Source organism: Scyliorhinus canicula, chromosome 8 (genome assembly GCF_902713615.1).
Source record: "Scyliorhinus canicula chromosome 8, sScyCan1.1, whole genome shotgun sequence".
Taxonomy (NCBI): Eukaryota; Metazoa; Chordata; class Chondrichthyes; order Carcharhiniformes; family Scyliorhinidae; genus Scyliorhinus; species Scyliorhinus canicula.
In genome coordinates this window covers 194,366,524-194,390,433 of record NC_052153.1, presented here as the reverse complement: position 1 = coordinate 194,390,433, position 23,910 = coordinate 194,366,524, and the positions used below count along the sequence as shown (strand labels likewise).

The 23,910-nt window shown below is 50.9% G+C and overlaps 1 protein-coding gene across 1 annotated transcript in view; it reads left to right on the top strand.

The window, feature by feature from the left end:
• The first annotated feature begins 2,511 nt into the window (after nt 1–2,511).
• Nucleotides 2,512–23,910, top strand: part of c9 (complement component 9) — a 61,364-nt gene continuing 39,965 nt past the window's right edge. The window contains 3 exon segments of the mRNA XM_038805960.1: nt 2,512–2,688; nt 9,215–9,341; nt 10,027–10,171. Of these exon segments, the coding sequence (XP_038661888.1) occupies nt 2,606–2,688; nt 9,215–9,341; nt 10,027–10,171 (355 nt within the window). The 5' untranslated portion in view covers nt 2,512–2,605.

Genomic DNA, 23,910 nt, shown 5'->3' with positions numbered 1-23,910 from the left:
AATGTGAGTCTTAGAATTAAATCTTAAAAGATTAGAACGAGTATAAGTTTCAGTAAAAAGTGGATCTGTTGGGGAGAGCTCGGAGAGAGATGCCTCGCACCGGCGCCATCTTGAGTAGCTGGATCCTCTGACAGTGAAGCTTTGTGGTGGTGCTGTGTCCTCACACCCTGGCACAGCAGCGGGGTGACATGGTGGAAGGGGAGGAACATGTGGGCACCTCGGAGGAGGAGGAGGGTAAAGAGACAGAGGACCAGGAGGGTCCGGGACGAACCCGCAAAACTATCCGGAGGGTGGAGGGTGGGCTGCAAAAGGTAAGGGTACGGCAAGCCCAGAGGGCCAGGGACACCCTCACCCTCACCCGCTTCACATAGGACGTTGCCTCATCAGTCATTACCCCTCTCCTCAAACCCCCCCCCCCCTTCCCTCAGTCTCTCTTCCCCCCCCCCCTTTCCCCAACCTCCTCGGTCAGAGAGCTGAGCGCTGATGCTTCTCATTCAATGCTGTAATCTGACTGCTGTCTGTCTGCTGAGTGCTCGCTCTCACCGATCACCTGCCTGTGGTGGTGGGACGATGATTGGGTTCGGGGGGGGGGGGGGGGGGGGGGGGGACCTTCATGTCTGGGGAGATTGGGCAGGGATTGGTGCTCTTCCCGCATTGCAGAAGAAAACTGCAGAGGCATCACATTGGTCGAGGTCAATGATTTTTAATAATTTACACATGTCACCAACTGCCCCAATCCCCGATGCTACCCCCCCCTTCCCTACCCCTCCCAAACGCTCCCCTTCCCCAAAACCCCATTTACAAACTCTCTCCCCTCCCCCCACCCTTCAAGTGCTCTCTCTCTCTGATCCTCGACCTGCTCAGCGTTCCGAGCTGTACCGCTGCTTCTCGCTGTGTCCTCAGGAAGCACATCAGAGGGTGGAGGCAGAGATGTCAAAAAGATGTAAAAGTTTTGTGAACGAAATTTTTTTCACAGCGAGTGGTTGGGTTCTGAATGCGCTGCCTGAGAATGTGGTGGGGCATTTGAAGCTCTCGAAAGTGAAGTGGACTGTTATCCGAACAGGAAACTACAAAAGGTCGTGAATGTAGCCCAGTCCATCACGCAAACCAGCCCCCCATCCACTGACTCTATAATTCCCGCTGCCTCAGAAAGGCAGCCAGCATAATTAAGGTCCCCACGCACCCCGGACATACTCTCTTCCACCTTCTTCCGTCAGGAAAAAGATACCAAAGTTTGAGGTCACGTACCAACCGACTCAGGAACAGCTTCTTCCCTGCTGCCATCAGACTTTTGCATGGACCTACCTCGTATTAGGTTGATCTTTTCTCTACACCTTGCTATAACTGTAACATTATATTCTGCAGTCTCTCCTTCCTTCCCTATGTACGGTATGCATTGTTTGTACAGCATGCAAGAAACAATACTTTTCACTGTGTGGTAAACCACTGTTGCACCTCTATTAGAGGATGTATGGTAGGACCTGTACAACAGGTACGTTGGTAGTCCCTCCCTGCTGGCTCCGCCCAGTAGGCGGAGTATAAATATGTGTGTCCTCCATGAGCAGCCATTTCGCCAGCTGCTGTGGGAGGCCACACATCTTAGAGCAATAAAGCCTCAGTTGTACCCAACTCAAGTCTTTGTGCAATTGATCGTGCATCACACTGTATACTAATACATGTGACAATAATAAATCAAATCAAAGAATGTGCAGGGTTACTGGGAGAAGGCGAGCGAAACGGCATCGAGTCTGTCAATCGAGGGCCAGTGCAGACTCGATGGGCCCAATGGCTGGCTCCTGCACTGTAACAATTCTGTGATTCTGAGAACAATTCCAGTCTCTCCAGGTGAACTGAAGTACCTCATTCCCGGAAGTTTTTTTGGAATTTTCCCCTGCTCCCCTCCAACACCGGACATCCTAACGTGTGGTCCCAGAATTTGATGCATCGTTCCAGCTGAGGTCGAAACGGTGTTTAATAAATGTTCCCAGTAACTTGCATAAAAATTAGAATCAGACCATAAGGCATTGGAGCAGAATTAGGCCATTCGGCCCATCGAGTCTGCTCCGCCATTCAATAAGATCATGGCCGCACTGATCTCAACCCCACATTCCTGCCCACCCTGATACCCTTTCACCTCCTTGTTCATCTCCCCGTGCCCCTCCACCCAACTTCTCCATGTCCCTCAACCTTGCCCCCTCATCCTCTAACCTCCCCTCACTTTCCCCTCGTATCCGCTAGCCTCCCCCCCTCAGATTTCTCGACCCTGCTTTCTCTGATCTCCCTCCAGAAACACGCCAAGCACCATTCACGCCTTCCCTCTCAACACCCTTCCAGGTAAACCTGCCTGCACATTTCGATTAGGCTTTGGGAGCAAATATTGTCCTTGGATTCCTACCTGACTCTGTCAGCGGGGTCGATTGTTGCTGCACATCAGAAGCCCATATTGATCTTTGTCACTTGTCAGCCGTGCCAACTACGGTGAGTTAACGACCTGCGAGAGAGCTGGGATGCCCTGTTGATGATTGACAGACACGCTCCACTTAGTCCTTCTGCTGTGAGGGATCTCGACTTGTGACAACCCAGCAGCAGCACAGTGCGAGAGAAGATGGCCAGAATTCTCAGCATCATTTCTCTCTATGGCTTGTTCTTCTCTGTGACTCTCTTGCCCAACTTGGAGGGGAAGGAAAGGTAAGGCTGTGTGTGTGTGTGTGTGTGTGATAACTGACATGGGGCTTCTCAAATCCCCTGTGTGGCCCAATTATTACATAAGAGCTCAGGAAGTAAACTGGCATTTATATCGCATCTTTGCTAGTCTCAGTATATCACTGTTGGAGTGCAGGAAACGCAGCGACATATTTTTACACAGCAAGCTCCCCACGTCATGAGCACATAATCGTTTTTTGTCATGTTGATCGAAGGGTAAATATTGGTCAGGACATTAATAGAACTGCCCTGCTGCACATCAATGGTGGTCCTGGGGTCTTTTCCATCCACTTAGAGGGCAGACAGGACCTTACCTTAACAGCATAGAATTGAATCACCACAGTGCAGAATGAGGCCATTCAGCCCATCAATTCGGCGCCGACCCTCTGAAAGATCACCCGACGCAGGTCCGCTCCCCTCCCATCCCGCCCTGTCCCAGTAACCCCCATCTGCACATCCCTGGACACTAAGGGGCAATTTAGCACGGCCAATCCATCCGACCACATCTTTAGACTGTGGGAGGAAACCCACCCAGACACGGGGAGGGTGTACAAACTCCACACAGACGGTCACCCGAGGACGGAATTGAACCCCGGTCCCTGGCGCTGTGAGGTAGCAGGGCTAGCCACTGTGCTGCCCACACACCTCATGCAAACGTTTCTTCTGTGGCACTGCAGCACTCCCTCAACCGAGATTCTGTTCATTTCTATGCAATTGGATTTGAGCCCTTCACATACAGAGGAGCGGGCGCTGCCAACTTGAACCCTCAGCGATGGACGCCGGGCAGGCAGATTCACCCGCAGCCTATACAAATGGATAGTCCAATGTGCATCATGGAATTCCGGGACTGATCCCAGTCCTAGTGCTCCCTGTCCCACTCTCTCACAGCTCGTTACAGAAGGTCACAGTAGAACAGTTAGAAGGATTGAGCTTCCTTTGTCATTTGGAAAAATGGAACGGAGGGCAGTACGAGACTGAAGGTCAGTGCTGAACGGCAGGGCAAGGTTTTTTTCAATCTTGTTGGTACCGACTCTAAGTGAATAAGCCACACCAAATCTCTCCTGGGTTCGACTACTCAAACATTGCCAGGTAACCGTGCAGTTGTTTGTTTCTGTTGTGGTGCAAATGCCCTCTGCAGGAGGCAGTGGCACAGTGGTGTTGTCGCTGGACTAGTAATCCAGAGACCCGGAGCCAGGCTCTGGGGACACAGGTTCGAATCCTGCCAGGGCAGACGGTGAAATTTGAATCCAATAAATATCTGGAATTAAAAGTCTAATGATGACCATGAAGCCATTGTCGATTGTTGTAAAACCCCATCTGGTTCACCAATGCCCTTTCGGGAAAGAAATCTGCTGCCCTTACCCGGTCTGGCCTACACGTGACTCCAGACCCACAGCAATGGGGTTGACTCTTAATTGCCCTGAGGGATGGGCAATAAATGTTGGCCCAGCGACGCCCACATCCCATAAACGAATACAATTTTTAAATAATATACTACAACATTTCTCCTCCCTTTTGGGCAGCACGGTGGCCTAGTGGTTAGCACAACCGCCTCACTGCGCTGAGGTCCCAGGTTCGATCCCGGCTCTGGGTCACTATCCGTGTGGAGTTTGCACATTCTCCCCGTGTCTGAGTGGGTTTCGCCCCCACAACCCAAAAATGTGCAGAGTAGGTGGATTGGCCATGCTAAATTGCCCCTTAATTGGAAAAAATAATTGGGTAATCTAAATTTTTTTTAAAAAATATTAAAAAAAAAAAATGTCTCCTCCCTTTTCAATCCCCATATAATTTAAATCCCCATTACACTCCCGCCCCCCCCCCCATTTCAATATCATTTACAATGACCCTCTTTAATATTCCCTCACACTGTCCAATTTAACTTCCATCTAGACATAACCCTCCTCTTTCTAAATACCCCCAACCCGACCCTTTTAACTACCCCAATACTCATCCCCGTTAATAAATAAAGGCAACACGGCAGTGTGGTAGTATGACTAGAGGTACTACGGTACCTGGGAGTGTGAGCTACCATTGGTGGAGAAGGCTCGCTGCTCTTTGGCCCAAGTGTTTGCATTTCATTGGTCGGGACGTAAGGTAGCTCCGCCCAATGAGGCGGAGTATAAGAACCCGTGTTTCCCAGCAGCCGGTCTCTTTCTGTACTCGAGCTGCTGGGGAAACATCTTGTTGATTAAAGCCTTCAATTCGGACTACTCCTTCGTTTCAGTAGTTATTGATCGCACATCAGGCAGCACAGTAGCTAGCACTGTTGCTTCACAGCGCCATGGTTCCAGGTTCGATTCCCGGCTTGGGTCACTGTCTGTGCGGAGTCTGCACGTTCCCCCCGTGTCTGCGTGGGTTTCCTCCGGGTGCTCCGGTTTCCTTCCACAAGTCCCGAAAGACGTGCTGTTAGGTGAATTGGACATTCTGAATTCTCCCTCCGTGTACCCAAACAGGCGCCGGAATATGGCGACTAGGGGCTTTTCACAGTCACTTCATTGCAGTGTTAGTGTAAACCTACTTGTGACAATAATAAAGATTATTGTAAAGATTATTATTATAAATACTCCACAGGCTCCTTTTTAAAACCCTATTACATCCCTCCTCCCATTATCCTGTAAACACACTACAATCCTTTTCCCTCTGGATTGGATGGTGCTGATTAATCATCTTCCAACATACCGGACGTACGACCACTTCTTCTTGCTCAACTTGTTGCACACTCTGGGCCTTACCACTTCACCTGGCTTCCCCAGAAGGCCCTGGGGCCTCTCAATGTAGGGGAGATCTCAATACACTGATGGGAATCTTTTGTGAGGACCACGAAGAATCCAGCACGAGTTTTCAGGATACAAAGAAATAACATTTATTTACAAATTAACATATATATATACACAACAGCAGCAACAACTTCCCTTGCTGCTCACTCCTCTCTCTCTCTGCTGGTTCCAAACTGGCCAGCTCTATTTATGCAGGGAATCTGCTAATGATTTCTCCGCCCCCCCTCATTGGGGAAGCTCATACTCCCACAGGATTGTGGGATTGTCATTAGTCCCAGCCAGTGGTAAGCAGGCAGGTTATAACATCCCTCCCCCCCCAAAGTCCAAGGAATCCACCGAAGACCCTGGCGAAGGAGGGTGTCGGACTCGTTTTGCCGCAGGCCGGACACCATTTGCACGAGGCGCTGGATCGGGCGGCGTGTAACGAGATGGAGACCGGCGCTTCCATGATGAACGGCGCAACGGTTGTACATCCACGGCCCGTGGGCCCGAGGATTCCCCCTCTGAGGCGTCTTGTGTCTCCATCTCGGAGCCAGAGTCTGCTGCCTCTGTCATCTCGGCGTCTCTATCTCCACGCGGTTCTGCAACGACCTGCGCAGGCTGTGAGTGAGGCACCAGAGGAAAATTGTGAGGAAATTTTCCACTGTGTCTGGTGTCTGCGGCTGTAGAAATGAGCTCCGGGGCCGAGGAATCTTTGGCAGGGATAGTTTTATGGACCGAACATGGTCTACATGTTTGCGCTGGAGACACCCCTGGGCTTGCACCTGGTAAGAGATAGGGCCCGTTTGGCAAAAGATTACGCCAGGTACCCACTGGGCACCACCAGCAAAATTCCGAACGAACACTGGGTCACCGGGTGTAAACTGCCAAATCGGCCGATGCCGAGAAAAACCATGTCCCTGCCGTTCTTGTGTACGGCGTACTTTTGCGCCAATGTCCGTTCATCTTCATGAACCTTGCAAACTCCTCACTTGTGAACAGAGTGCCGTTGTCCGTGACCAGCATCTCGGGGAGGCCATGCGTACTGAAAGACAAACGCATCTTCTAGATTGTTGCGCAGGACGTTGTGCCTACCATCTTATGCACCTCTAACCATTTAGACTGGGCATCGATTAGTAGAAGGAACATGGATCTTTGAAAAGGGCCGGCAAAATCCGCATGCAAGCGTGCCCAAGGCCGCCCTGGCCATTCCCAGTGATGTAGGGGTGCAGCCGGTAGAAGCTTCTGATGCACGTGGCGAATGGAGCAGTTTTGGGCCACCTTCTCAATGTCGGTGTCGAGGCCTGGCCTCCAGACATAACTCCAGGCCAACATTTTCATTTTGGTCACACTCGGATGCCCATTGTGCAAGTCTCTCAGTATCAGCTCCTGTCCTTTTTCTGGGACAATCACATGTGTCCCCACAAGAGCATACCGTCTTCCACGCTGAATTTGGACAGCTTGGAGGAAAATGCCCGCGACTTGCCTGGGAGCTGTCTATGCTGCCCACCATACAGGACTATGTGCCGAACCTTTGACAGGACTGGCTCCATCTGGGTCCACTCACGGATCTGTGATGCCGTGACAGGCAAGGTGTCCATAAAATTTAGGGTTGCAACCACCTCACCGGTCGTGGGGGTCGACATGGGGCCGGTCGATAAAGGCAATTGGCTCAGTGCGTCGGCATTCGCTATCTGGGTTCCTGGTTTGTGCTCCAGAGAATACTCGTAGGCAGCGAGCAACAAAGCCCAGCGCTGGATTCGTGAAGAAGCAATGGGCGGTACATAGAACAGTACAGCACAGAACAGGCCCTTCAGCCCTCGATGTTGTGCCGAGCAATGATCACCCTACTCAAACCCACGTATCTACCCTATACCCGTAACCCAACAACTCCCCCTTAACCTTACTTTTTAGGACACTACGGGCAATTTTAGCATGGCCAATCCACCTAACCCGCACATCTTTGGACTGTGGGAGGAAACCGGAGCACCCGGAGGAAACCCACGCACACACGGGGAGGACTTGCAGACTCCGCACAGACAGTGACCCAGCCGGGAACCGAACCTGGGACCCTGGAGCTGTGAAGCATTGATGCTAACCACTATGCTATCGTGCTGCCCCGGTATTAGCTTATCCAGGGGGCGGGTGGTATTAGCTTATCCTCTCGGAAAAGTCCCAGCAGAGGCTTATGATCAGTCACGACAGTGAAGTGGCGGCCATACACGTACTGGAGGAAACATTTCACCGCCAGGCCCTCCTTCTCGATCTGCGCATACTGTTTTCCCCGCTGCGGTCAGTGTGCGGGAGGCGAAAGCTATCGGCCGCTCGGCCCCGTTCTCTATCTTGTGGGACAGGACGGCCCCAATACCATATGGGGATGCATCATGTGACGAGCAAAGGCTTCCCAAGATCATAGTGGGTTAGTAACCCAGACGACGACAATTGTTGTTTTACCCGCCGGAAAGCGGTTTCTTGCGGCTGACCCCAAACCCAGGTGTGATTCTTCTTTAGCAGAAGGTGCAACGGGGCCAGCGTAGCTGGCAGATTGGGGAGGAACTTTCTGTAATAGTTTACGAGGCCGAGAAACAAACGAAGATGCGAAGTGTCAGTCGGGGCGGGGGCTGTTGAATCACAAGCACGTTCTCTGCGACGGGGTGCAAACCTTCGAGGTCCACCCGATAACCCAGGTAGACTACTTCCTTCGCCTGAAAGACGCACTTTGTGCGACGTAAACGGACTCCAGCCTCCGAAAAGCGTCAAAGGGCAGCCTCCAAATTTTCCAGATGTTCCTGCTCCGACGTCCCTGTGATCAAAACGTCATCCAAGTAAACCGGTAAACCTCTCAAAATGCCCTCCATAACACGTTGAAAAATAGTGCAGGCAGAGGATACTCCAAAGGGCAAACGTGTATATTCATATAGACCCCGGTGTGTATTAATCGTTACATATGGCCGGGAGGCAGGGTCCAGCTCCAACTGCAGGGAGGCGTGACTCATATCTAATTTTGTGAACGAGAGTCCGCCTGCGAGCTTTGCGTAGAGATCCTCTATGCAAGGTATTGGTCGAGTCGGGAAGCCGTATTCACTGTAAGTTTATAGTCGCCGCACAAGCGAACTGTGGCATCTGGCTTCATTACAGGTACAATTGGTGCTGCCCAGTCAGTGAAACGGACGGGCCTGATGATAACCAAAGTCTCCAAATGAGTGAGCTCCTCTTCTACCTTCTCAGGAAAGGCGTAAGGCACCGGGCACGTCCGGAAATAGCGCGGCGTGGCTCCTGGTTCGACTTGGATACGGGCTACAGCCCCTTTTATTTTCCCCAAACCGGGCTGGAATACATCTAGCACCTCAGTCAACCCTTCAGAAACAGTTTGGAGTATGTGCTGCCACTGCAATGACAAATGGTAACCAGTCCCGACCCAACAGGCTGGGCCCATGGCCGCGCACCATGACAAGTGGGAAACTCCCCTCCTGGTGTCCATAAACAACAGGAGTCATCGTAGTTCCTGCAATGTCCAATGGTTCCCCCGTGTAGGTGGCCAACCTGGCCTGTGTGACGGTTAATGTAAGGGTCTGTATACCCTGCTTGATGCAGTCGAATGTCCTCTGGGCGATCACGGAGACCGCTGCGCCAGTGTCCAACTCCATCTCAAGTGGATGACCATTGACCCGTACTGTCACTACAGGATGCGTTACTATTTCTGGGCAAACAACAACAGGCAGGTTATAACAGAATCCCTCCTATTGATTCTTCAGCACCCGACTGGAAAATGGAGCACATCGGAGGAGAACAGAGAGAGACGTGAATACTCCGGCCACGATCGCTTGTCAAGTCTCATCGTGGGGTCAATGGTCGACCTGCCAGCCATGCGTGGGGCGTAGGGTAAGATACAGACATTACGTTGACAGCATAACTAGAGCAGATTCCTGGAACTCCCTCCCTAACAGCACAGTGGATGTACCTTCACCCCATCGACTGCAGCGGCTCATCTCGAGGGCAATTAGGGATTGGCAATTAAACTGCTGACCTGGCCAGCAACAGCCAATCGCTGTGGAAGAATTACAGAAAGGATGATTGGCAGGGAGACAAATTCCATTTGAATCTTTAATGACATCATGTTTGTTTAAAAATTAATTTACAGGATGTGGACATCGTTGACTGGGCCAGCATTTATTGCCCATCCCGAGTTACCCTTCACAAAGTGGGGGTGAGCTGCCTTCTTGAACCGCTGCAGTTCCTGTGGTGTAGGTACATCCACAGTGCTGTTAGGGAGGGAGTTCCAGGATGTTGCCCCAGCGACAGTGAAGGAACGGCCGATATATTTCCCAGTCAGGGTGGTGAGTGACTGGGAGGGGAACCTCCAGGTGGTGGGGTTCCCAGGTATCTGCTGCTCTCAAACTTCTGGGTGATAGATCTTTGTTATTTGTGTTTGCTCAAACACTGAGCTTGTTTATGTGTCCTTTGCACAGGCATTTAGAACAGCAACTTGTATTTGTGCAGCACCTTTGATGTGGAGAAAGTTCCTGATGTGCTTTCACATACTCTGTGTTCTGTGCTTTCTGTACAGTATCGATCCAGGACTATTGTCCAGTTCGGGCAGTTTGGGGGAAGAACTTGCACAGATGCATTATCTGACGAGGAAGCCTGTCCAGTCAGCGGTAACTGTGAGGCTCCACCGGTCAACTGTGGAAGCAACTTCCAATGTGACAACGGTAATTTACTTATGTTTGGATCTGTGCAAGTGAATGAAATGAAAATGAAATGAAAATGAAATGAAAATCGCTTATTGTCACGAGTAGGCTTCAATGAAGTTACTGTGAAAAGCCCCTAGTCGCCACATTCCGGCGCCTGTCCGGGGAGGCTGGTACGGGAATCGAACCGTGCTGCTGGCCTGCCTTGGTCTGCTTTAAAAGCCAGCGATTTAGCCCAGTAAGCTAAACCAGTGTGTGTTACAGCGTGTCTGTATTACAGCATGTGTGTATGTTTGTGCATTAGTGTGTGTATGTTACAGCACATGTGTGTGTGTTACAGTGTGTGTTACAGTGTGTGTTACAGTGTGTGTGTTACAGTGTGTGTTACAGTGTGTGTGTGTGTGTGTTACAGTGTGTGTTACAGTGTGTGTTACAGTGTGTGTGTTACAGTGTGTGTGTTACAGTGTGTGTGTTACAGTGTGTGTGTTACAGTGTGTGTGTTACAGTGTGTGTTACAGTGTGTGTGTTACAGTGTGTGTTACAGTGTGTGTGTTACAGTGTGTGTTACAGTGTGTGTGTTACAGTGTGTGTTACAGTGTGTGTTACAGTGTGTGTGTTACAGTGTGTGTTACAGTGTGTGTGTTACAGTGTGTGTGTGTGTTACAGTGTGTGTGTTACAGTGTGTGTGTTACAGTGTGTGTGTTACAGTGTGTGTGTGTTACAACATGTGTGTGTTACAACATGTGTGTGTTGCAGCATGCGTTTGTTAGTGTGTGTGTGTTACAGCGTGTGTGTGTGTTACAGCGTGTGTATGTGTTACAGTGCGTGTGTGTGTTACAGCGCGTGTGTGTGTTACAGCGCGTGCGTGTGTTATAGCGTGTGTGTGTTTGTGTGTGTGTTACAGCATGTGCATGTATTGCAGCATGCATGTGTTACGGTGCGTGTGTATTACAGCGTTTGTGTGTTAGTATGTGTTATAGCACGTGAGTGTATGTTACACTAAGTGTGCGTCACTGTGTGTCACTGTGTGTATTACAGCGTGTGTATATTACAGCATGTGTGTATGTTTGTGCATTAGTGTGTGTCTGTTACAGCACATGTGTGTATTAGTGTGTGTGTATTACAGCGCATGTTGTGTTACAGCCTGTGTGTGTGTTATACTGTGTGTGTTATACTGTGTGTATGTTACAGCGCGTGTATGAGTATAGCCTGTGTATATGTTACAGCCTGTGTGTGTGTGTTTTACAGTGTGTGTGTTACAGCATGTGTTTGAATGTGTTACAGAGCGTGTGTGTGTTACAGCTTGTATGTGTGTGTTATAGGGTATGGGTGTGTGTGCTGTGGCATGTTTGTATTACAGCCTGTGTTTATGTGTTACAGCATGTGTGTTACAGTGAGTCTGCGTTACTGTGTGTTACAGTGTGTGTGTTATTGTGTATGTATGTGTTACTGCATGTGTGTTACAGTATGTCTGTGTTACAGCATGTGTGCGTATTATAGCGTGTGTGCATGTTACAGCGTGTGTGCGTATTACTCCATGTGTGTGTTACTGTGTTGCAGTGTGTGTGTGTTGCAGTGTATGTGTTTGTGTGTGCATGAAGCAGCGTGTGTGTATGTGTAGTCTGTGTGCGCATGTTGCAGCATGTGTGTCGCAGCCTGTGTATGTCACGTGTGTGTTGCAGTCTGTGCGCATGTGTTTCAGCGTGTGCATGTTGCAGCATGTGTATGTTCCAACGTGTGCGTGTGCATGTTGCAGTATGTGTTTGTGTTGTAGTGTGTGTTTTTGAGTGTGTGCGCATCTTACAGCATTGTGTGCTTGCACGTTACAGCGTGTGTGCGAGTGCATGTTAGTGTGTGTGTGTGCGTGTCAGTTACAGCATGTGTTCTCTCACACATGCTGTAACACTTTGACACGAGCACACACGCACATGCTGGGACGTGGATTGGTTTAGCTTAGTGGGCTGGACAGCTGGTTTGTGATGCAGAGCGAGGCCAGCAGCGTGGGTTCAATTCCCGTACCGGCTGAGGTTATTCGTGAAGCCCCCCCCCCCCCCCCCTTTCAACTTTGCCCCTCCCCTGAGGCGTGGAGACCCTCAGGTTAAACCCCCACCAGTCAGATCTCCCCTTCATAGGGGAAAGCAGCCTATGGTCATCTGAGACTAAGGTGGCTTTATCTATTAATAATAGATTGCCCCGTCAAACTCTACTCTAAACATACTCGATGACCCGGCTTCCACTAACCTCCGGGATTTCCAAAGATTCACCATCCTCAGAGTAAAGAAAATTCTCCTCTCATTGCTAAGTGGCTTCGCCCTGAAATTTTATTCCCTGCTTCTACACATCCCAACCAGGGGAAAGAAGCATCCTGCCTGCTTCTACTCTGTCTATCCCTTTACACGTATTTTGTACGTTTCAATGTGACCACCTTCATTCTCTGAAACTTTAGAGACTATAGGCCCAGTTTCCCCAGCCTCTCCTCATAGGGCAGTCGTCCCCGGAACAAGTTTGATGAACCTTCGTTGCTCTCCCTCTCTGCCCATAATATCCTTTCTGAGGTAGAGGACCAGACCTGCACACATTGCTTCAGGTGAGGGCTAACCAAGGTTCCATACAGATGAAGCAAGATTCTGCTACACCTGTACTGAAATCTACTTGTGATAAAGGCTAACGTCTCATTAGTCTTTCTAATTGCCTGCTGCACCTACATATTGGGTCTCAGTGACTTGATGAGGAACCCCAGGTCCCTTTGTACATCTACACTTTCTAATCTCTCTCCGTTTAACAAATACTCTATATATAATAATAATAATCTTTATTATTGTCACAAGTAGGCTTACATCGACACTGCAATGAAGTTACTGTGAAAAGCCCCTAGTCGCCACATTCCAGCGCCTGTTCAGGTACAAGGAGGGAGAATTCAGAATGTCCAATTCACCTAACAGCACACCTTGCGGGATTTGTGGGGGCAAACCCACGCAGACACGGGGAGAACGTGCAGACTCCGCACAGTCAGTGACCCAAGCCGGGAATCGAACCTGGGACCCTGGCGCTGTGAAGCAACAGTGCTAACCACTGTGCCGCCGCGCTGCATATCTGTTCCTCCTCCCAAAACGGATGACCTGACATTAGTCCACATTACATTCCATCTGCCATGATTTTGCCCACTTGTCCAAAGGCCCTCGAAGCCGCTTTGAATTTCCCTCACACACACATTCCCATCGAGCTTTGCGTCATCTGCAAACTTGGAAATATGACATTTGGTCCCTACATTCAAATCATTGATATGTATTGCGAACAGCGGGGGGTTCAAGACTGTGTTAGTTAGTTAAGGAGGATGCATCTTACAAATATGTTAGGTGTCTGTTACGACAGTGGGGAGCCCCTGTCTAGCCAATTTGAGGACTTGTCGTTCACTCCGGGAAATCTTTGCATTGTCTAATTGAATGTACCCCACACCGAACACAATGGCTAATCAATGGGCTGTATCAATTCACCAGCTAAATGAATGCTGCCCCATATGGGCTAGAGGTGGACTGGGAGGCGAGGGAATGTGGGGGTGGGGGGAATGTGGGGGTGGGGGGAATGTGGGGATGGAGGGAATGTGGGGGTGGAGGGAATGTGGGGTGGAGGGAATGTGGGGATGGAGTGCTCCTTCTCTTCACACTGCCAAGGCACCCAGCCATCAGTGGAGATAGGTGTGGGGTGGCCTTGCTGCCAAGAGGTCATTGTGCCACACAATTCCTGGTCTTGATTTCTGTGCAAACTGTTTGTTTTCCTTTCAATTCCCAGGTTGCATTAAAATAGCATCAAGCGTTTGATTTAACTTTGAAGGCTGCTGTCCCACTTTAAATCTGGTTACTGCAATTGTCTCATTAACTGGGAACACTTTGTTTCGATAGATAGAGAAATACAGCACAGAACAGGCCCTTCGGCCCACGATGTTGCGCCGAACTTTTGTCCTCGGTTAATCATAGAATTTTGGACAATTTTTCATGGCCAATCCACCCAAACCTGCACATCTTTGGACTGTGGGAGGAAACCGGAGCACCCAGAGGAAACCCACGCACACACGGGGAGGATGTGCAGACTCCACACAGACAGTGACCCAAGTCGAAATCGAACATGGGACCCTCGAGCTGTGAAGCAATTGTGCTATCCACAATGCTACCGTGCTGCCCTTAAGAAGTTAACCTACACTCCATTATTCTACCCTAATCCATGTACCTATCCAATAGCCGCTTGAAGGTCCCTAACGTTTCCGACTCAACTACTTCCACAGGCAGTGCATTCCATGCCCCCACTACTCTCAGGGTAAAGAACCTACCTCTGACATCCCCTCTATATCTGCCACCATTTATCTTAAATTTATGTCCCCTTGTAATGGTGTGTTCCACCCGGGGAAAAAGTCTCTGACTGTCTACTCTATCTATTCCCCTAATCATCTTATAAACCTCTATCAAGTCGCCCCTCATCCTTCCCCGTTCTAATGAGAAAAGGCCTAGCACCCTCAACCTTTCCTCGTATGACCTACTCTCCATTCCAGGCAACATCCTGGTAAATCTCCTTTGCACCTGGATTGGATTGGATTGGATTGGATTTGTTTATTGTCACGTGTACCGAGGTACAGTGAAAAGTATTTTTCTGCAAGCAGCTCAACAGATCATTCACTATATGAAAAGAAAAGGGAATTGAACAGAATTCAAGAAAATACATGAGAATACATAATAGGGCAACACAAGATATACAATGTAACTACATAAGCATTGGCATCGGATGAAGCATACAGGGTGTAGTGTTAATGAGGACAGTCCATAAAAGGGTCATTTAGGAGTCTGGTGACAGTGGGGAAGAAGCTGTTTTTGAGTCTGTTCGTCCGTGTTCTCAGACTTCTGAATCTCCTGCCCGATGGAAGAAGTTGGAAAAGTGAGTAAGCCGGGTGGGAGGGATCCTTGATTATGCTGCCTGCTTTCCCCCGGCAGCGGGAGGTGTAGATGGAATCAATGGATGGGAGGCAGGTTCGTGTGATGGACTGGGCGGTATTCACGACTCTCTGAAGTTCCTTGCGGTCCTGGGCCGAGCAGTTGCCATACCAGGCTGTGATGCAGCCCGATAGGATGCTCTCTATAGTGCATCTGTAAAAGTTGGTAAGAGTTAATGTGGATATGCCAAATTTCCTTAGTTTCCTGAGGAAGTAAAGGCGCTGTTGTGCTTTCTTGGTGATAGCGTCGACATGAGTGGACCAGGATAGATTTTTGGTGATGTGCACCCCTAGGAATTTGAAACTGCTCACCATCTCTACCTCGGCTCCGTTGATGCTGACAGGGCTGTGTACAGTACTATGCTTCCTGAAGTCGATGACCAGCTCTTTAGTTTTGCTGGCATTAAGGGAGAGATTGTTGTCGTTGCACCACTCCACTAAGTTCTCTATCTCCCTCCTGTATTCAGACTCGTTGTTGTTCGAGATCCGGCGCACTATGGTCGTATCGTCAGCAAACTTGTAGATGGAGTTGGAACCAAGTTTTGCCATGCAGTCGTGTGTGTACAGGGAGTAGAGTAGGGGGCTAAGTACGCAGCCTTGCGGGGCACCGGTGTTGAGGACTATTGTGGAGGAGGTGTTGGTGTTCATTCTTACTGACTGTGGTCTGTTGGTCAGAAAGTCAAGGATCCAGTTGCAGAGCGGAGAGCCAAGTCCTAGGTTTTGGAGCTTTGATATGAGCTTGGCTGGGATTATGGTGTTGAAGGCAGAGCTGTAGTCAATAAATAAGAGTCTGATGTAGGAGTCCTTGTTTTCGAGATGCTCTAGGGATGAGTGTAGGGCCAGGGAAATGGCGTCTGATGTGGACCGGTTGCGACGGTATGCGAATTGAAGTGGGTCAAGGCGTTCCGGGGGTATGGAGGTGATGCGCTTCATGATCAGCCTCTCGAAGCACTTCATTACCACTGACGTCAGGGCCACCGGGCGGTAGTCATTGAGGCACGTTGCCTGGTTCTTCTTTGGTACCGGTATGATGGTGGTCTTCTTGAAGCAGGTGGGGACCTCGGAGTGGAGTAGGGATAGGTTAAAGATGTCTGTGAAAACCTCTGCCAGCTGGTCCGCGCAGGTTCTGAGTGCACGACCAGGGATCCCGTCCGGGCCCATCGCCTTCCGTGGGTTCACTTTCAGGAAGGCCGATCTGACTTCGGAAACGGTGATGGTGGGTATGGGTGAATTATGGGTTGCTGGGGCACTCGATAGCGGGTTGTTGGTTACCTGCTCAAACCGAGCATAGAATGCGTTAAGTTCATCGGGGAGGGGTGCACTGCTGCCAGAGATACTGCTCGGCTTCGCTTTGTAGCCCGTTATGTTGCTTAGTCCTTGCCACAACCGCCGAGAGTCTGTCTGTGACTCTAGCTTGGTTTGATATTCTCTCTTGGCATCTCGGATGGCCTTGCGGAGGTCGTACCTGGATTTCTTGTATAGGACAGGGTCGTCTGCCTTGAACGCCTCAGATCTGTCCTTCAGTAGGGAGTCAATCTCGCGGTTGAGCCATGGTTTCCGGTTGGGGAACGTACGTACTGCTTTCTTTGGCACGCAGTCGTCCACACATTTGCTGATGAAGTCTGTGACGGTGGTGACATACTCATTTAAGTTAGTCGCTGAGTTCTTAAATATGGACCAGTCCACTGTCTCTAAGCAGTCACGTAAGAGCTCTTCTGTCTCCTCAGACCAGCACTGCACAACCTTCTTAGCTGGATTCTCCCGCTTGAGTTTCTGCTTGTAAGCCGGGAGAAGGAGCACAGTCTTATGGTCTGATTTCCCAAAGTGCGGTCGGGGGATGGAACGGTAGGCGCCCTTGATTTTTGAGTAGCAGTGGTCAAGAGTGTTGTCGCCCCGGGTGGTACAGGAGATGTGCTGGTGGAATTTTGGCAGTACACTCTTGAGGTTGGCTTTGTTGAAGTCTCCGGCCACAATGAACAGGGCCTCCGGGTGTTCTGTTTCATGGTTATTTATGACTGTGTACAGTTCATCCAGCGCCTTCCTCACTTCTGCCTGGGGTGGGATGTAGACCGCTGTGATAATGGCTGAAGTGAACTCACGTGGAAGATAGTATGGGCGGCACTTTACGGTCAGGTATTCCAGGTCTGGGGAGCAGTAGGTCGCCAGGGTCACCACATCCAAGCACCAGGAGGAGTTGATGAGGAGGCAAACCCCTCCACCCTTCGCTTTGCCTGAAGATGCCGTGCGGTCTGCCCGGTGAATAGAGAAGCCTTCAGGTTATATGGCACAGTCCGGTGAGGCGGGGGTGAGCCATGTCTCTGTGAAACAGAGCACACAGCAGTCTCTTACTTCCCTCTGAGAGGTAAGTCTGGCGTTAAGTTCATCCAGCTTGTTTTCAATCGCTTGGACGTTTGCTAGGATTATGCTGGGGAGAGGGGTCTTGAAACCGCGTTCCTTCAGTCTAACCTGCAGACCGCTGCGTTTCCCTCGCTTTCTCGGTTGGCGGCTGCTGCTGGATGATCCTGGGATCCGATGAGAGACGTCAGCCCTTGTGGAAGGTAGGTGGTTGCGTCTGACGGGATCCAGGGCGCTAGCGAGGTCCAGGGCGCTGTTTACATTTCCGGGGTCGCGTCTGGCAGGGCCCCGGGCGCTGGTTGAGGTAGAGGGGTTGCTGGGGGGGTGAGTCTGCGATCCGGATGGATCCCGGCGTTCTGCGGGCGCGGGAATACCTTGCAGCGTGTTCGGGTCCTCGCACGCGGTCTCCGTTGTTTTTGGGGTCCTGGGTCGTGGGCAGGGGCTTCCTGGGGCAGATTGGGCTAGGTCCCATGGTCTGTTCCCTTCCTGGGCGCTCCTGGGGTCGGATCTTGAAGTCGGCACGGTGGGGCCTCCATGTGGATTTTTCTTTCTTCCATCACCAGGTAGGTCGGGTTGCTGGGCGGGCGTCTCCGGGTCGGGTCGCTGGGCGGGTCTCTCGGGGTCGCGTTGAGCCATGTCTTGCCGTCGGGGGTCGGGTCGGGAGCTCCGGGGACAAGGCCGGGCGATCCGGGGGCTTGCGTCGGTTGTTAGGCCGGGTTTGGAGCTCCGAAGCCCGGGTCGGCTCCAAATCGAGGTCGGGGCTTCACTTCCGGTTTGGGCCCGATCTTCTTCCAGGTCACGGAGGTCAGGTCGGGTCGGGTCACAAGGTCTCCAAGGGACTCGGAGGATCTTCAGGCCTGCAAGACAGGATAAAAGACAGAGGTTAGTAATAATGTTAGCTTTAGAATTAATTTTTAAAAGGTTAGAACGAGTATAAATAAAGTTAAAAGTGGATCTGTTGGGGAGAGCCTGCAGAGAGTCGCCTCGCTCCGGCGCCATCATCACAGCACCTTTTCCAAAGCTTCCACATCCTTCCTAAAATGAGGCGACCAGAACTGCACACAGTACTCCAAATGTGGCCTGACCAAGGTTTTGTACAGCTGCATCATCACCTCACGGCTCTTAAATTCAATCCCTCTGCTAATGAACGCTAGCACACCATAGGCCTTCTTAACAGCTCTATCCACTTGAGTGGCAACTTTCAAAGATCTATGAACATAGACCCCAAGATCTCTCTGCTCCTCCACATTGCCAAGAACCCTACCGTTAACCCTGTATTTCGCATTCATATTTGTCCTTCCAAAATGGACAATATTTACCCTTCCTTGAATTCTTCTCAACAATATCTTGGCCTCTGTTCACTAAACTCCAGACACCTTTAACATTTTTTCGGTCCCAATTCCCTGGTTATCTGGAGCCCACCTCTTTGCAGCTCCCCTCCCATCCAGTCTTTGTGCTACAGAGTTGAGAGATGTTGACTCCCTGAGGTTCTGTCGCCAAGTGCAGTCAAATTAACTGAACTGAAACTGAAAAACTTTTCTCCCTTAAAAGGCCTCAATTGCTAAGCAACACCGTATAACTCTGTAGGCCTCTTTATTTTTCATGCCCTCTCTAAGCACAATCGAGACACAGTTGTCACTGCCAATAAATGGCCGACCCCCGATGCCAAAGGGACTTTACCATCTGCAGGCAGTCTCATCACTGTAAGGGCTTGTTGAACTTGCCTACATGAAATTGTTGAGGAGAAACAATTCAATCTGCTTGTGCTGTAAAATGTGTATTCCTTTTATTTCATTCTAGACTCCCTCTGCTGGTATATTTGTGTCTAATACCTCAAGTAGATAAAATGCATAATGCAATTATCAATACACAATGCCTGGTGGTTGTTCAGTGGTCTCAGAGCAGAGCAGAGGGAGAATGCCTTCTGTTTGGGGTAATTTGTGATCCATGAAGGCAACACCACAGCAGTGACCATCCCGCTGCCTCCCCAACAGCTGCCCCCCACCAGGGTCTGCCTGACTGCACCCTGTCCCCCAGGCCCAACTTACATGATTAGGCAGGCAGCATGGCCGTAAACGGCGTGTTAGCTGCGGTGTTGTCGATAGGCAGGTGGGATAGGGGCGAGTGGTGTTCAAGAGGACCCGGGGACCACACGCACATGACCTGGCCCTGTCCCAAATTGGAGGGTTTTTTTTAGGGATTTTTGTTTTCAGCTTCAGATGGGCGATGTTGAATGTTGATTTGAAGCCCTGTCCAGTGGCAGCTGTATTTCGGGTGTCGGACTAGCTGGGGATGAGACCCTAGCATTCACCTCATTAGTTGCTTGGCGATGGATTCTGCTGAGGTGTGAGGCCGGCATCGCCACCCAGCGCCTCAGCCTGTCTGGGTGACGTGATGGAGTTTCTGTACCTCGAGAAGTCCAGGTTTACTGTGCAGGGGCCGATTTGTTGGGTTCTAACGTAGATGGCGTCAGTTCATATTGCACTTTAAGGAATCGATCACTGTGAGCTGTTTGTGGGGGCGGGGGGGCTGCTAGTTGGGTTGGATTTTCATTAATGGAGGGGGGGTTGTTACAGCTGTTGCCTGTTTATTTTGATGGTGTTCATACATGTGTTAGTTTTATTCTGCTTTGCAAATGTTCAATATAAAGTGTTAAAAGTTAAATAAAAATATTTGCAAAAAAAAAAAATCGAGGGTGTAGTTTAATTAAGTAATTTGAACACTTATAAAGAGAGACTGCTGGTTCATGGGGGTAGCAGGTAGAAAGACAGGAAAATGTAATGCTGGATCCTGTTAAAGAAATGAATATAAAAATGAGAAGTAGTGTCTTGTTTCATACTTCACCACCCAGCTTGGCATTGATATAACAATGGCATCCTTATATTCCAGCGACACCAGGAAGCTTACCTGTGGTGACAGGCAAGTGAGTTCTTGCGAATTGGGAGTGCCCTTTAACTCTTTGAGGTGATCGCTGTCCCATTTTGGTCTGTTTGTGACCTTGATGTGAATGATAAAGTTTAGAAATTTCTGGCATGGCCTTATGACCGCGAGGACCTCCTTTTCTATGATGGCGTATCTCGTCTCCATGGCTGAAAATCCAACCGGAAGTGGAATAAACTGGTCAGTAACTTCCATCCAGCAGTTGCTGGTATGGAACCCATCGCAGACCTGTGGGCAAAGTATCTGCTGCTATGGTGGTGGGGCTGGGTTGGGCTGGACTGGGCAGGGCTGGACGAGGCTGGACTGGGCTGGGCGGGACTGGGCTGAGCTGAACTGTACTGGGCGGGGCAGAGCTGAGCTGGGCTATGTTGAACTGGGCAGGGCTCGGCTAGGCTGGGCTGGACTGGGCAGGGCTGGGCTAGGCTGGACTGGGCTGTGCTGTGCTGGGCTGGGCCAAGCTGGGCTGGGCTGGGCTGAACTGTACTGGGCGGGGCAGAGCTAGGCTGGGCTGGGCTTGGCTGGACTGGGCAGGGCTGGGCTAGGCTGTGCTGGGCTGTGCTGTGCTGGGCTGGGCCAAGCTGGGCTGGGCTGAGCAGGGCTGGGCTGGGCGGGGCAGGGCTGGACTGGGCTGGACTGGACTGAACTGTACTGGAAGGGGCAGAGCTGGGCTGGGCTGGGCTGGGCTGTGCTGGGCTGGACTGGGCCGGGCTGGGCTAGGCTGGACTGAACTGTACTGGAAGGGGCAGAGCTGGGCTGGGCTGGGCTGGGCTGTGCTAGGCTAGGCTGGACTGGACTGGGCTGTGCTGTGCTGGGCTGGGCCAAGCTGGGCCGGGCTGGACTGGACTGGGCTGGACTGGGCTGGATTGGACTGGGCTGGACTGGGCTGGACAACTGGACTGGACTGGACTGGGCTGGACTGGGCTGGACTGGATTGGACTGGGCTGGACTGGGCTAGATCGACTGGACTGGATTGGACTGGACTGGGCTGGATTGGACTGGATTGGACTGGACTGGGCTGGATTGGACTGGATTGGACTGGACTGGGCTGGATTGGACTGGGCTGGACTGGGCTGGACTGACTGGACTGGATTGGACTGGACTGGGCTGGATTGGACTGGGCTGGACAGGGCTGGACTGACTGGACTGGATTGGACTGGGCTGGACTGGGCTGGACTGACTGGACTGGATTGGACTGGACTGGGCTGGATTGGACTGGACTGGGCTGGACTGGGCTGGACTGGGCTGGACTGGGCTGGACTGGGCTGGACTGGATTGGACTGGGCTGGACTGGGCTAGATCGACTGGACTGGATTGGACTGGACTGGGCTGGATTGGACTGAGCTGGATTGGTCATAACGGGTCAGAGTGTCCATGGAGGGCAGCATCACCACGATGTGAGTGAAAACCTTCTCTGGATGGGAGTTGCAGCACCTCGGTGGGTCTTTGTAAAGCAGATGCCTCAAGGGATCTGAGACCTTGTCAGCTGATTCACCATTGCCGAGAATCTGCTGGAGGTCTGCAATCGAGGATGGGTTTGGGAGGGCCGATCGGAGGGCGGGGGGGGGGGGGGGGCCTCATTCGGGACTGGGGGCTACGTAAGGGGCTGGTTTAGCTCACCAGGCTAAATCGCTGGCTTTCAAAGCAGACCAAGCAGGCCAGCAGCACGGTTCAATTCCCGTATCAGCCTCCCCGGACAGGCGCCGGAATGTGGCGACTAGGGGCTTTTCACAGTAACTTCATTGAAGCCTACTCGTGACGATAAGCCATTTTCATTTCACGTGTGCGGGCGGTCCGGGTCGTGCGAGTGGCCGATGCGGGGCACTATTTCGGCAGTCCAGGCCGGTGGGCTGAGTCCGCCATAGATCACTGCGTGGCCGCTGGAGGCTGCCACCCTGCGCATGCGCGGCCTCTGACCCGGAAGTGCGGGGGGGCCGTATCGGCAGCTGGAGCTGTGAGCTTCCCGCCAGCTGCCTGCTAGTCCCCAGCAAGGCTGTGAATCTGTGGCCTTTTGACGCCAGTTTTCCTGGAGTGAAAGACCACAGTTTTCACGATGGTGTGGACACATAGTCCCAAAAACGGAGAATCCAGCCCTCTGGCTCCTGTGTCCAAGTTTGCGAGAGGGCCATTAGCCGAAGTGTCCGCATTTTAATATGAAAACCCACGACCCGAAAGGAAAGCTGTGCGTCCTCTTGGTGTACACTCTCCACTTCATCTTCTATGTTTCCATAGGCTATTGAGTTGGATGATCATCCGTGATCATCATGAATGGTGGTGCGTGTGGCACAGTGGTTAGCACTGGGACTGCGGAGCTGAGGACCCGGGTCACTGTCCGTCTGGAGTTTGCACATTCTCCCCATGTCTGCCCCACAACCCAGAGATGTGCAGGATAGGTGGATTGGCCACGCTAAATTGCCCCTTAATTGGAAAAAATAATTGGATACTCTAAATTTAAAAAAAAAAGAATGGTGGTTCAGGACCAAATGGCCACCTCCTGTTCCTATTCTCTACCTTTCTATGTTTCATGAACCATATTTGGGTCTCCTGAGTGTTTAGATGTTTTAGCTTTGCAAAGTTTGCTGGAATGTCCAATCCTGTTACATTGAAAGTATTGGGTAGACATTGGAGGACACTGATCTCACTAGCGGTTTGGATCAGTAATTGGCTAGCTGTAAGACAGAGGGTGGTGGTTGATGGGAAATGTTCTGACTGGTGTCCAGTTACTAGTGGTGTACCACAAGGATCTGTTTTGGGGCCACTGCTGTTTGTCATTTTTATAAATGACCTGGAGGAGGGCGTAGAAGAATGGGTGAGTAAATTTGCAGATGACACTAAAGTCGGTGGAGTTGGGGACAGTGCAGAAGGAATTTGCAGGTTACAGAGGGACATAGATAAGCTGCAGAGCTGGGCTGAGAGGTGGAAAATGGAGTTTAATGCAGAAAAGTGTGAGGTGATTCATTTTGGAAGGAATAACAGGAAGACAGAGTACAGGGATAATGGTAAGATTCTAGGTAGTGTGGACGAGCAGAGAGATCCATGTACATAGATCCCTGAAAGTTGCCACCCAGGTTGAGAGGGTTGTTAAGAAGGCGTACGGTGTGTTAGCTTTTATTGGTAGAGGGATTGAGTTTCGGAGCCATGAGGTCATGTTGCAGCTGTACAAAACTCTGGTGCGGCCGCATTTGGAGTATTGCGTGCAGTTCTGGTCGCCGCATTAGTGGAAGGATGTGGAAGCATTGGAAAGGGTACAGAGGAGATTTACCAGGATGTTGCCTGGTATGGAGGGAAGATCTTATGAGGAAAGGTTGAGGGACTTAAGGCTGTTTTCGTTAGAGAGAAGAAGGTTAAAAGGTAACTTAATTGAGGCATACAAGATGAAATGAAATGAAATGAAAATCGCTTATTGTCACGAGTCGGCTTCAATGAAGTTACTGTGAAAAGCCCCTAGTCGCCACATTCCGGCACTTGTCCGGGGAGGCTGGTACGGGAA